General features: G+C 45.2%; 1 protein-coding gene across 1 annotated transcript in view; it reads right to left on the bottom strand.

The window, feature by feature from the left end:
• LOC134968770 (puratrophin-1-like) overlaps positions 1 to 14,392 on the bottom strand; it is a 23,230-nt gene extending 8,838 nt beyond the window's left edge. Inside the window, exons 1-11 of the mRNA XM_063944257.1 lie at positions 14,346 to 14,392; positions 13,951 to 14,075; positions 13,470 to 13,563; positions 7,973 to 8,015; positions 7,821 to 7,910; positions 7,472 to 7,690; positions 7,114 to 7,284; positions 5,988 to 6,165; positions 5,381 to 5,497; positions 4,237 to 4,503; positions 3,933 to 4,156 (exon numbers count right to left, since the gene is read on the bottom strand). Of these exons, the coding sequence (XP_063800327.1) occupies positions 3,933 to 4,156; positions 4,237 to 4,503; positions 5,381 to 5,497; positions 5,988 to 6,165; positions 7,114 to 7,284; positions 7,472 to 7,690; positions 7,821 to 7,910; positions 7,973 to 8,015; positions 13,470 to 13,563; positions 13,951 to 14,075; positions 14,346 to 14,392 (1,575 nt within the window). The remainder of the gene's footprint in view (positions 1 to 3,932; positions 4,157 to 4,236; positions 4,504 to 5,380; positions 5,498 to 5,987; positions 6,166 to 7,113; positions 7,285 to 7,471; positions 7,691 to 7,820; positions 7,911 to 7,972; positions 8,016 to 13,469; positions 13,564 to 13,950; positions 14,076 to 14,345) is intronic.

Here is a 14,392-nt window from a genome sequence, read left to right as displayed (position 1 = left end):
GCGCTGACACAGGGGCAGGGCGGCTGCACAACGCCTTCTGTACAGATCACGTGTAAGACACAAATCATGGGCAGAACTGCTCCACATTCATGAAAAGTTACTACATAGTGAAACATAATATTTGACGGCAGATAAGAACCACTTGGCCCATCTAGTCTGCCCTAAAATAAGGTTAAACCTTCCTAATAGTGATTGGATGATGTAATGAAATTCTAGTCATGATTGGTCAAGACCATGGGTCCTCAACCCGCGGCCCTCCAGCTGCCGCGGAACCACACAGCCCCGCATTCCCCAGCACAGCCCTGCTATTAAAACTGAGGCAGAGCATGCTGGGATGTGCAGCCCCCACAACAGCCAGAGGGCCCGCAGTCCGAAGACGCATGGTCAAGACACTTAAGTTGTGCAACCTACTTCGTGGCTAATTGAACCTGCCCCGAAGACTCTTTGGTGGCTCCCTACACCTGCGTCTTATTTTACCTCCCCAGAACTGACAGCAACTCATAAAAAATATAACCACATGGTCTGATTAGGGTTATTGATGATTTTATTAGAAGGATATTAAATATTGGAAATAGGCTGATGCCACTATAAAAATAGTAGACCTATTTACACATGAAAACAATACTGACGGCCAAGAAGAATAAGAATGTGCAAATTTCTAATTCACACTTTACCTCAAACTAATATTTAGCTAATATATTAGTAAGGGCTGTGAATGAGGCAAAACCTATGGGGATTTTAATGCATACCTAGTGGAAATATGTTTTTAATTCACAATAATATTAACAATACTAATCCCCTATCTCAGAATACTTTCCCTTTTTTTTTGCTTTTGACCTGATTTTCCTTATTGTGAGGTGCCCACCCTGATAGTATCTTATATTTGCGCACGTCGGGAGTGATAGGAAGTAGAGGAATAGTAGTGTATACTGTATGATAAGATTATATGGTACTTCAGTGTTTTAGTCCTTTTCCTAAACACAGGTCCTGCAGGCATCTGTAACTGCCTCCTGCATGCATTGTGATGTCAGTGTGATGTCACAATCTCCCTGTGATGTCATCATCACCCTGCCGCCCTATGTAAGGCATGCCCGGGCAGCTGCCAGCCACTTTGTGGTGGTAGCTTCTATCACTACATTGACTCCTCGTGAGTTCTTGTCCTTCATTTGGATAAACCTTTAACTAGTGACTTCTGATACAGATTTCACAACCACTGGGGGTACCAACTTCAGGTATCCACTTTTAGCCGTGCACGCAGACTGCACACCTGATATGAGCTTGACGACCATGCAGCCCTCCAGAGACAACACCGAGATGCTGCTTTATGAACTGAAGCTCCTCTACTCTCCAGTGATGATAGAATGTCTTCCAGAGATCATCGCTGCTATGCCGCTGGAGAAACTTCTGCAAAAGATCGGCAGAATAAACGCTTTCCTGAGAGAGGGATCGCCCATTACTGAATCGCACCGGCTGATCTTTGCATTTCTGCGCCAAGCGTTGGAGGCGAGGATGGATGTGAGCAGCGCATTCACCAATATGCTTCCCGTTATTGTAAAGACTATGATTTGGGCAGAGCATGATAAGGTCACTTGGCTTTCAGCCAGCAAACTACTGTACCTGTTAGCCAGGGACCACATGGAGACCACAATAATGGAGCTAGAGACTACCCTACTGGTCCGCGGTAACTGCCCTCGGCGCTCTGTATTTACCACGCTAGCTGCAATACTGACATATCCCACCGTGCCATTTGATCACAAGGTCTATGTGTTACATGAGGTATGTTCAGCGATGGAAGACATAACTCACCCCGGCACCCAGACGACTGTTTCAATGCTCATTAATAACGCTGCTGTGGCTTTTGGAAGTAGTGCGATGCAAGATCCGGATATCAGAGGATTGTTTACACAGGCCTGCACTACGCTCGCCAAGTGGGAGACCCTAAACCGGGATGGTGCTGTGGCGGTTGCCGACCTAATCACAGCCATCATAGGCCAAGTGAACACCTTACTGGCCGACGGTCTGCAGGGAACCAAGGCGACAACAGTCTCTTTTGGAGATGGTGAAATATACAGTGAACATCTAAAAGGCATTCCGTGGCATGAATACACTGAAAACGTTGTTGAACATCTTGCCGAGACCGGGGACTGGAAAGAAGTTGTGAGTCTGCTCAGGCCACTCTGTAAGTCGCCTGATATCCAGAGCAGATACACCTGTGTCACAGTATTTACATCTCTTGTGACATTTCCTGAATGTGTCAATGGGGGCCTACTTAACTTGGTTCTTGGCGACATCCTACTCATCATGGATGGCGCAGATAACTATGCAAGCCAGGAAGTTCTACAGTTCATTGAGATCTTCGCATGCTTCTACCCTAAAGAGGCAAAGAAGTTCCGGAATGCCTTTATGCAGCCACTCCTCCGTATGCTCAAAGAAAAAGAACATCAAACATTGGTTCCGGTCATCCTGAAGACCTTGGTAACCGTTATCCAACTGAGCAAGAAGAAAACTTGGTACAAGTATAATGAGACCCTCAGCCACATCGTAGCAGAGTATCTATGGCAAGACAACCGTGACATCCAGCTACAGGCAACTAGACTGTTTGGGGAGCTTGTTCAGCGATGCAGAGTGTTTCCCTACAGTCCCATCACCAGGCTAGTGAGAGAACATTACTACTCACTAATGCTGAAGCTGCAGAGCTCCAACCTGGAAATATCATCAGCTGCAGCGGTCTGCCTCACCCAGTGCTTTCCCCACCTGGGCTGAAGAACCATGGTCCAGGAAGAGGGCACCGACTAGGACACAGGGGACCCTCGTGCCATTTGTCTGGTAGAGATGTGAAAGGGGCAGACATACTAAAGAGAAGGAGGTAAAAGAGGGAATAATAGGAAGCGGGTCGTCAACAAGGCGACACGGAGAATAACACCTATACGATGTCCGCCTAACCCAGCCTATGTGAAGTGCATAGCCGGTCCCAAGCCCGGATAAATGGGGAGGGGGTGGTTTCCATGGTGAAGGAACTAACGCCCAGCTACACAACCGATCTTAAGACAACTCTCAAATAAACACAGAGACACAGACTAAGTAGTGCGCAAGTTACAAATCTTACCCATAAACTCTACCTGCGCTTGAATAGACATAATAAAAAGACCACTTTAATCAGATAAAGAAGCATGGGGGTAAGGAAAAGCCCAAGAAATGGAAGAGGCCATTAGAAAGAATGATTGACGGCTGCTACTGTACAGCGTATTACACAGCTGCAATTACTGCTATATCTAGTGTTCACCTAATATCACTGGATTCAGCGTGTTTCTAAGGGGGAGACATCAAATCTTGGAGAGGGACAAAAGTACCAACCAGTCTGCTTCTATGATTTCTCTAGCACAGACTGTAAAATAGTTAGGGGGGGGGAATTGGATTGTTTTACATGCCCGCGCGTCCTATCTCCCATCTAAAGTGATGGAAGACTGTTTTGTTTTCTGCAACGCAAAAACTGCAGTTTGTGCGCCCAAACGGGTTACTTTTCACTTGCTCCTGCTCGCCAGCCCAAGGGACTGGGAGCTGAAATGCCGACGCGCACAGCTGTTTATGCCCGAACAGAGCAACAATTTAATTTCTCCGTCTGGCGTCAACTAGTGGCTGCCGACACGTAAAACAATTGGATTTTCTATTTACAATCTGACTGGTGGTACTTTATCTCTCTCCGAGATTTGCCAACTCTCCCCCTAAATGTTCTTTAATATCTCGACACCACTGTGCAGGCGTGGCTTTGAAATCACAAAACGTTTGCTTTACTTGTAAATACGAATAACACCTATTACACTTTTATTAAAAAACAAAACAACTTTTAACACTTGGAAGTGGAATATAGTTTTTCCCACTGTTTGAGTCTTATATGTTTCTATCTACGGTAATATAAATAACGATGTTCTTACTGCGGAAATGTATTGGCGGTTGATGAATCTGGATTTTTCCACAACCGGGGAGATGATGCTGGAACTGTTCCTCCTTTCTGGAAAGGTGTACTGTGCCGAGGCATCGCAGGGAGAACCGGCATCTTCAGACAGGTTGTCCTGCGGAATACTGGAGACGCAGCCGCTGTCCGAGCCACTGGATCCAGCACCAGACATGCACTGCGAGGACTCCGAGCTCTCTGTGGCTGTAAGAAGAACAGGGGAAACGTCAGGTGGGTACACAGGAGAAGACGCAGAACCAGCAGACACTCCCCACCACACGTACTCATGGAAGGCTGACTGCAACTCGTCTCATTCTCCAACTCGTCTTCCTCCAGGCAGCTGCTCGTCTCAAAGGGTCTGTTGGCGGAGAGAACTCCGGGCAGAAGGGTCTGATTGACATACATATGCAGGTTTAGGGGACCCAGCAGTGAAGCCGAGGAGGGTCCGCAAGCAGAGGGCACAGAGCTGCAAGTGATGGGGGCCTGAGTCCTTTTGTAAGGATCTGAATGATCAAATAAGGACACCGCAATAGACGCCCTGGTCCTGGCACCTGCAAAAACAGAAAACAATAATTGGTGATCTTAATTCAAACATTATGTTCCGGCCACCAGAAACCATATACACCTTATTACCCCCTTGTCTCACTTATACAGACACATCACCGCATAAATATGGCGGCTCCATGCAGTAAGCTGCCCCATAGTCAGCAGTCACCTGAGCCTGTATTATGGAAGATCAGGGCTTCTCACACCCGCTGCTCTAGGCACATTAACAGTCCAGGTTTTAAGGCTAGCCATGCTTGAGCATAGAAGGTCAAATCAAAATGACTACAAGTACTGTGGTCATTTTGGGTGGTCTTCAGTTTGCCAGCTGTCGGGATCCCGGCGCACAGTATACCGGCGCCGGAATCCTGACAGCCGGTATACTGACACTTATTCTCCCTCGTGGGTGTCCACGACCCCCCTGGAGGGAGAATAGATAGTGTGGCGTGCATAGCGCGCCACCGTGCTCGCAGGGGGGCTCATTTGCACTCGCCCAGCTGTCGGTATGCCGGCGGTCGGGATTCCGGTGCCGGTATGCTGGTCGCCGGGAGCCCGGCCTCCAGCATTCCCTACTACACCAGTCATTTTGATATAACCTTCTATGCTGAAACATAGCTAGCCTTAAAACCTGTAAATGTACTTTGAGGAGCGGGTGTGAAAAGCAGGTAGAAGAGGTAGATGGTAAACTACCCTCCGGCCCGGGGTTTCTAGATATCCTGTGCATGTCACAATATCCTCCACATCCGGTCAGCTTGCATTGGGATTATTGTCCCTTTAAAATTCTGAACATTTCTAGGGTTCGTGCAAGAGTACTTCCGTGTCCTCTGCCTCCTTCCTGCGGATCTCATCACTACTACAGAGTATGGATCCAAATGTATTCCGTACCTCTCCCCTTCATGATGTAATCAATAGCGCGGTTGTTAATTGCTGCGTCACTTGGCTTTATGTCCAGAAACGGCTTGTTACCAACACCCATAGAGACCATTTCCTGCATGCGGACCTCTGCCGGGGGAAAGGAGACACGTTCTGTGACACGGACAGTAATCCACCAATAGAAGCGCTCGCTTACTATACAGCATCTCGCTGGTTTACAGCACACTGACCACACACAATGATCCCTGTAATCCCTACTACATGTTTCATTTTATTTACAAATACGATCTCTTATTTCATACATAGCACTTAGTTCTATTTCTGTGACATGACTTCGGATATTTAACACGTGGTTTACATTTGCTATTCAGCTGCATATACAGGCTTAGAGGTTGCTGGCTGCAGTTCATTCAATGTAATTACAGACAGGAAGTATGCAGTGTGCAGGGAAATATCTTCCTCCACAACCACTTTATCTGACACACCTTTTATCTGGATTGGATCCTACAACATTATTAGCAGCCAACCAACTAGTATTTGGGGCTTAGTGACCCTGTATCTGCTATAAGTGACATGATTGCAGGGGGCAGAGAAAATGGCAGTAAGACCGATGACGTACCCTTATTCCTGGTCGCCTGCTGCCAGAGGATTTTAGCAATGTCCACGGTCCAGGCCTGCTTGATGTCTGCATTGCTCGCCTGGAGAATGTGTGTGTCATTGGATTTACGTCGCCTGAACCAAATTTCAAAGCGCAGCCCGCTGTCTCCGGAATTCTCTGTCAGGCCGATGTCTGCTGTCTGCCAATCAGAGAAAGTGGCATAAGCGTCAGGGCCGGCTACAAACTGGCCACCTCATGAGAGATCACTAACACACAGAGCTAAATGCCCAGGGCGAGAACCGTGCTCTTTGGGTCATTAATGTGATCCCTATGGCAATAAGCACAGATGTATATGATGTGATGTATCGCTACAGCTAATGTAAGGATACAACACACAGAAAATTGTACCCTTGAAAATTAAAATACACACGCCATACAATTTAGTTATTTTTACACCGTTATGTAAATATTCATCTGAAAATGTAACCTGCCAGTTCTCCCGCATGTGTACATTATATGGGTGTGGTATGCAAGGTCCACCACACTTAGGTCGACAGTGTCTAGGTCAACCACTATTGGTCAACAGTAAGTAGGTCAACATGGTTTCTAGGCCGACAATGACTGTAGGTCGACATGACAGAAGGTCGACATGAGTTTCTGCACTTTTTTGGTGCCGTCTTCTCCATACAGTGACCGTAATCCCCAATTAGTGCACAGTGTCCCCTCGCATGACTCGTTACCGTTCCAAATTGTAGTCCACGTGGATCGTAAAGTATGAAAACGTTTTGAAAAAATGTGAAGAACTCATGTCGACCTAGAGTCCCTGTCGTCCTAGAAACCATGTCGACCTACTTACTGTCGACCAATGGTGGTAGGCCTAGACAGTGTCGACCCAAGTGTGGTCAACCTAGAGACCGGATACCACATTATATATATGTGTACACTATTCAGAGTTTCCCACCATTCTAGGATCCTGGGATTCCCACGGTATTTATTCTTTTCCGCATGCAGAAGTCCTCAGGGTGGAAGGAAGAGGTGATAGGGATCACAGATACTGGGGTGTTGGGACCCTAGTAGACATTCTGGGGTTTCCCTTTGTGTGTGACACTCCTATTGAGTGGGTGATGGTCTGAGCTGCTTCACTTACTTTAAATGAGCGTTTGTATATGTAGACATCCAGTCCCCCTTCAATCCTCTTGGGCTTGCTGAATAAGATGAGATCCTCGAACAGGAAGACGTGTCTCTGGCACTTACTCTGGCCCAACCACACTGTGACTTCGTCCTGTCTCACCAGCTGCCCTTGTTCCTTTAGATTCACCTGTTAACCCAAAATATGTAGGAAGGGGGGATGTCATCAGAGTGTATTACACACTGGGTGTGTGATATGTGACAATACATAGGAAGAATGACACAGGAACACATCACGTGTGACGTGTACACAAAGAAGTGTCTATAAAGTAGTAACTGCACTGTCCACCTCCTGAACCTGCTGCCCCTTCACTCACATCACAGTCCCGTATGGCGTCCATGGCTAGGAGGTCATTGCCGTGACGGAGCTGGAACTCCACCATTTCCTCGGCGGCGCGCAGGTACACCAGCTCATGTTCCTGAGCCTCGCTGCACTCCTTGATCAGGTCCTTCAGGAGCAGAGCGTACTTGCTCATTCGCTGGATGGGCTTCAGCAGATACGAGGCCAGGTCCATCTTGTCTCCCAGCTGCCGCTGCTTATTTTGACAATAAGCACACAGCATGCATTAATCATTGTGGGGCACAACCTGCGTCTACTGATGCCAGAACCACAGAGTAGTCACAGAGGGGAACAGAGATCCTTTACATCTAGTGTAACGTTCTCACCTTAAAGACTATGTTCCCGTGGCTGGCTAGTAACAAGTCGGACCGGGGCTTATTCTTGCTGTATAAAGCGTACATCCCAAACTGGTCTTTCTAGAGGGAAAAAATCAAAAAGTCTGTAATTTACCCTGAAACACTACAGATCAGCAGCTTACGCCCATCTGTCCGCATTGCTCAGGGGCGTTTATCTGGTCGTATCTAAGAGCAACCGAGAAACATCTACTAACGGACTAATTATTTTCCGAAAAACCCCTCAGAAAATGTCAGGGTTTTTTATGCTTGAAATAGTTGTAGAATGTGTATTTAACCTTATTCAAAATGATTTTTGTTTAAAAAATATATATATTTTCTAATGTTTAAAAAAAAAAAAAAAATTCACTCACCGGTAATTCTATTTCTCGTAGTCCGTAGTGGATGCTGGGTACTCCGTAAGGACCATGGGGAATAGACGGGCTCCGCAGGAGACTGGGCACTCTAAAGAAAGATTTAGTACTATCTGGTGTGCACTGGCTCCTCCCTATATGCCCCTCCTCCAGACCTCAGTTAGGGAAACTGTGCCCGGAAGAGCTGACATTACAAGGAAAGGATTTGGAATCCAGGGTAAGACTCATACCAGCCACACCAATCACACCGTACAACTTGTGATACTATACCCAGTTAACAGCATGAACAACAACTGAGCCTCATTTAACAGATGGCTCATAACAATAACCCTTTAGTTAAGCAATAACTATATACATGTATTGCAGAGAGTCTGCACTTAGGACGGGCTCCCAGCATCCACTACGGACTACGAGAAATAGAATTACCGGTGAGTAAATTCTTATTTTCTCTGACGTCCTAGTGGATGCTGGGAACTCCGTAAGGACCATGGGGATTATACCAAAGCTCCCAAACGGGCGGGAGAGTGCGGATGACTCTGCAGCACCGAATGAGCAAACTCACGGTCCTCCTCAGCCAGGGTATCAAACTTGTAGAATTTTGCAAAAGTGTTTGAACCCGACCAAGTAGCAGCTCGGCAAAGTTGTAAAGCCGAGACCCCTCGGGCAGCCGCCCAAGAAGAGCCCACCTTCCTCGTGGAATGGGCTTTCACCGATTTAGGATGCGGCAGTCCAGCCGCGGAATGTGCAAGTTGGGTCGTGCTACAGATCCAGCGAGCAATTGTCTGCTTTGAAGCAGGAGCACCCAACTTGTTGGGTGCATGCAGGATAAATAGCGAGTCAGTCTTTCTGACCCTAGCTGTCCTGGAAACATAGATTTTCAGGGCCCGGACTACGTCCAACAACTTGGAATCCTCCAACTCCAGAGTAGCCGCAGGTACCACAATAGGTTGGTTCAAATGAAAAGCTGATACCACCTTTGGGAGAAATTGGGTACGAGTCCTTAAATTCTGCCCTGTCCATATGGAAAATCAGATATGGGCTTTTACACGACAAAGCCGCCAATTCTGACACACGCCTAGCTGAAGCCAAGGCCAACAGCATGACCACCTTCCACGTGAGATATTTTAACTCCACGGTCTTAAGTGGTTCAAACCAATGTGATTTAAGGAAATCCAACACCACGTTGAGATCCCAAGGTGCCACTGGAGGCACAAAAGGGGGCTGAATATGCAGCACTCCCTTAACAAACGTCTGAACTTCAGGTAGTGAAGCCAGTTCTTTTTGAAAGAAAATAGACAGGGCCGAAATCTGGACTTTAATGGACCCCAATTTTAGGCCCATAGTCACTCCTGACTGTAGGAAGTGCAGAAATCGACCCAGCTGGAATTCCTCCGTTGGGGCCATTCTGGCCTCACACCAAGCAACATATTTTCGCCATATGCGGTGATTCTAACTGAGGTCTGGAGGAGGGTCATAGAGGGAGGAGCCAGTGCACACCAGGTAGTCCTAAAGCTTTCTTTAGTTGTGCCCAGTCTCCTGCGGAGCCGCTATTCCCCATGGTCCTTACGGAGTCCCAGCATCCACTTAGGACGTCAGAGAAATTTAGATTTATTTATTCAATGTTTTCAGTCCGTTCAGCATACTACTGAGTGTTCTCCCTTCATTGCACTCGTTCTCCTGTTCAGTGGTTTTCTGTAAAGTTGTAATAGAAGTTCTGCATTTTGGCACCAGTCCCAGTGGATTCAAAGAAAAGGATTTAGCAGAAGTATAAAAATGCCATATTCTGGCTGACGTAAGACCTGGTCGCTAGTACACAGAATGACCGGTTTGTGTTTCTCTTCTGTAGGATACCCACCATACAATAACCTTACTATTTTGAGTAATTCTGGGATTATGTTGCAGATTAATAATCTCACCCCACACTACTCAGAAGTCGTTCACCTCACCTGTATTCTTATTTGTTTATAGCTGACTCTGCCATGTGCAAGAAAATTCAGCCAGTGCATTAAGATGATGCTACAGAAAGGGGGTCACCGGGCGGTATCCTGTCCTGCCGTCATGACCGGTAGCTGAAATTGTTCTGTTTTGTTTCTCAGTCCATAAAATCTGATGCCGGGGTTCCTGATTTATCAGGGGGGTAATTTAAGACTTGATCTGACAGGTTGAGACGTTATTTTATTGTACTAAATGTAACTATAATATGTTAATAAACATTTCTGCTAAACTGATGTCCTGCAAAGTGGGAAAAGGTAACAAATCTACAAACGTATATTTAATATAAATGTGATGGTACAATGATCCCATTTAATGGACTATACAAACAGGTCCTGTATACAGATTATCGTACGTTATTATAGTCTTGGGTACAAACTACCAGGGTTAGCCAGAAGATCGTTTATTATTTAGAGCAATTTATGCTGTGTTAAACAACGAATGCAAGAGAAAAGAAAAAATGAATCACTCAAATGAGATAAATCTGTTTTATTCAGATTTTAACATTATCTCCAGTAAATAAATTATTTCTAGTTTGGTAACAACTATAACAAAATAAGACGCACATCAAATTCCACTTCAACATGAAAAAATGACCTTTGTTATTTAAATATCTATTTAGCAAAAAATTTATTTTTCAATAAATTGTACAAACTGTGCAGCTTAACAGGTAGATGAATCACCTGGAGGTCCTGCAGCGAAGTTCCTGGCTGACCCCCTCTGCTGGTATAATAAACTATATACAGGGAGAGAGGCCTGTTACACATTAACAAGCCACTAACTCATCATCTCTGGGAACAGAGGGTTCACGATGTCTGGAGGCAGCGGCTGGGAATCCAGGTAGACAAGTGGCGGCTGCCATTCTCCACTTGGAAAAACCTAAGCGTCCTGGAGTCCTGACTTGTTCAGACCTAGAAAATGACAAACGAGTAACCATAAGTCACCAATTGTAGTGTCTGGAGAGCAGGGGTGTACTGTCTGAAGAGCTACAGAGTGTTTTAACCTTTGCCCCACTGATCCATTTCCCAGTTATGTGCTAATGTATCACAAAGATGTAGTGTCAAGTGATGCACAGTAACAGATGCTCAGTAGTAGTAAAACTATCACCAATGACTTAAATGTAGCACAACATTAATTTTCCTCAAAATATATTTAATTCTGCTTCTCGTCAGGTTGCCGGTATTTATGGGGAAGTTTTAGGGTTGTTACAAGCAGAGATGCAACATGTTTAGTGAGTGTGACACATGTTTTTCCAATCCCGCTGTATGCGTAGTTCATGAATGTACCCACAGAACCTGCTGTAGTGCTAAAACTTCTAAACGCTGCATGCAGCATTGCATTTGGCACTTGGAAAGTGCTTACAGGTTTGTTTTGGGGGGGACTATTAGCTTGAGAGGTGCTGCAAAGAGGAATGGGTGAAACTGGCTAAAGATAGGTGTGCCAAGCTTGTGGCATCATATATAAAAAGACTTGAGGCTGTAATTGCTGCCAAAGGTGCATCAGCAAAGTATTGAGCAAAGGCTGTGAATACTTATGTACATGTGATTTCTTAGTTGTTTTATTTTTAATACATTTGCAAACATCTCTCAAAAAAAAAAAATCACGTTGTCATTATGGGGTATTGTGTGTAGAATTTTGAGGGAAAATGAATTTATTCCATTTTGGAATAAGGCTGTAACATAACAAAATGTGGAAAAAGTGAAGCGCTGTGAATACTTTCCGGATGCACTGTATGTTTTCTAGATTTCCTTGAATTGCTATGCCTAATTAAGCTAAGGTTCTGTAGACTGTCTTTTTTAAGTTTAGATTTATTACATACATATATATCCTGTTGTATCTGCAATTATTAATACCTGCAGGTTAGGGGGGGGTTATTCAATTAGTGCCGGCTTTTTTGGCTAGCCGGAAAAAAAACCGGCACTAATTCGACTCTGGGTATTCAATTACGGGCCCGTTTTTGAGTCCCTATTTCGCCCATGCCTTTTCACTTTTTTTTTTTCTGTTGAATCGGCATGGCCGAAAACGGACCCAAAAATTATTAGGCCCGTGAATACGCCAGTGCCTAATAATCGACACAGGCATTGAATGGAAATTTTACCTAAAAATGAGGGGAAAATTTGATTTTTTTCAAATGGCTGAAAAAACGGCACTAACTGAATACCCCCCCTAAGTAGCACATACTAACTTGCTGGTTATCCTCAGTTCCTCATACTGTATTATCATACGCACTGTATAGAAGCAAAGTGGTATTCTTGGTTGTTGTATCACTAAGAGGTTGGCTGTGTGAAATCAATCACATTGGGGGAAAATTTACTAAAGCTTCTAAAAATGAAAAGAGAATCTGATTGGTTACTATAGGCAACATCACCAGTCTATCATTTTCTAGGATGCAATAGAGAAATGATAGACAGAATCTTGATTGTTTGCTATGGGAAACATCACCACTTTTCATTTTTAGAAACTTTAGTAAATTTACCCCATTGTTTGTGTGTCTTGTTTAGTCAGTCTTTATTGAAAAAATGAAATCTTCAGAGCAACCCAGACAGTAGAATTCTTCCCTCCTGTACAGTGTATCTAGGTTTCATTACTCTTGGAAGCACCATTGGTCTGTATAATTAGAAGAGATAATTAGGTATTATAAGTTCAAAACTATTTATCTGTCACTAAGATTTACTTCTATTTATGAGTACCGCTGTTCAGTGTAAACCTGTGTGCCTGCCCACCCCTATCTCTCCTTCCAGCAGGTTTTATCCATAGTCCTGAAGGAGACCTGCCACCCAGCCTTTCAATGATAAATGCCGAATAGGCTACTCTTGTTGAGGTCATTGCCTGGTCAAAGGAAGGTGAGACTTGCTCAATTTCTGAAAGCGTTAGATCTGGAGCTCCCTCGAGTGAAAACTGTATATTGAAGGTGATTACCATACAGCCGAGCACCTACATGCACCAGTGTGAGCCAACAGGAACTTCACTAGGATCTTGTTCTCCTGTGTGAATACCCTCTGCTGGAAAGTGTCAACCAGCAGCCCTAAGGAGACCATCTGCTGAGAAGGAAGCAGAATGGATATTTATGTAGTTCATGACCCAACTGTGAAATTCCAAGGTCAGGGCTGTTTCTCACTCATAGGCCTGAAACAAGTAGCTAGGTCTTGATCAGACCTCAGGAGGCTAGCATGAACTTGGTTAATAACGTTAGTGCTAGTGATTATGATTAGCTGAAATTTTGAACAGGAAATGATGGGACGGTGGAGAGACTGGTGTCCCTTTCTACCTAACATACAATGTTTCCATAATGTCCGTGAACTCCTCCTGCTCCATGCTTTTGCTGGCAGACCTCACAGACTCATCTTCAGCTTTTCCACTTGAAGCTGGACCTTCAGAAAGAGAATACAAACCCAACTCCCTTGGTCTTCCAGACTTTGAACCACTAGTTCTTTGGAAAGTAAAGATTGAATCTTTCTTTAGAGCTGAAAGGCATTGCTTGGTCTTCAGCGAAACTAACAGTTAAACTGGGGATATATCTGGATCAATGATGCATCCTCAAGGAATGATTCCTCTCCCCAGATATCTGTGGTGAAATCACATCCTCAACACTGGAAGAGAAGCAGATGGGCTTCTACCACAGGAGCTCCGGGGCAGGTATCCTGTCAGTTATGTGGCTTGGATGCATAACACCTCACGCATGCTGGCCTCGAGAAGGAGCAGAGGTCTGACTCTACTTCCCATAGGAAGAAAAGGGCATTTTAAACAGGGAGAATTACCAGAGAGAAACTTTCCCACTGTGGCCATGGAAATAATCTTGCCCAACTCCGAGCTGACAATAACCTCTCCCAAGCAGGGCAGGGACTTAAGATCCTTTTTGGTCTCCACATCTGCCTCGCAGGTTCTAAGCCAGAAGACACAGTATGCAGAGGCTAATGAGAATGCCCTTGACAAGGTCCATCCCAAAGTATTAAAAAGACTTCTATATCTACTCTACCAGGGTCAGCGATTCTAATCTGGTGCTTCCTGATATTAAACCCCCCCCCCCACCCCCAACAGCAACAGCCATCCTCCATCGCATTTCCCTTACAGTGTTCGGAGTGGTGGTGGTGGTCTTGCGACCTACAGGACAATCTGCCTTCGTCAGAGATTCCCATTTCACTGCACCACTCACATTTCACTGCACCACTCATAGGGACTGTAAAGAGACATAGCTTCCAT

The sequence above is a fragment of the Pseudophryne corroboree genome, chromosome 11 (assembly GCF_028390025.1).
Source record: "Pseudophryne corroboree isolate aPseCor3 chromosome 11, aPseCor3.hap2, whole genome shotgun sequence".
NCBI lineage: Eukaryota > Metazoa > Chordata > Amphibia > Anura > Myobatrachidae > Pseudophryne > Pseudophryne corroboree.
This window is presented reverse-complemented; position numbering and strand designations above follow the sequence as displayed.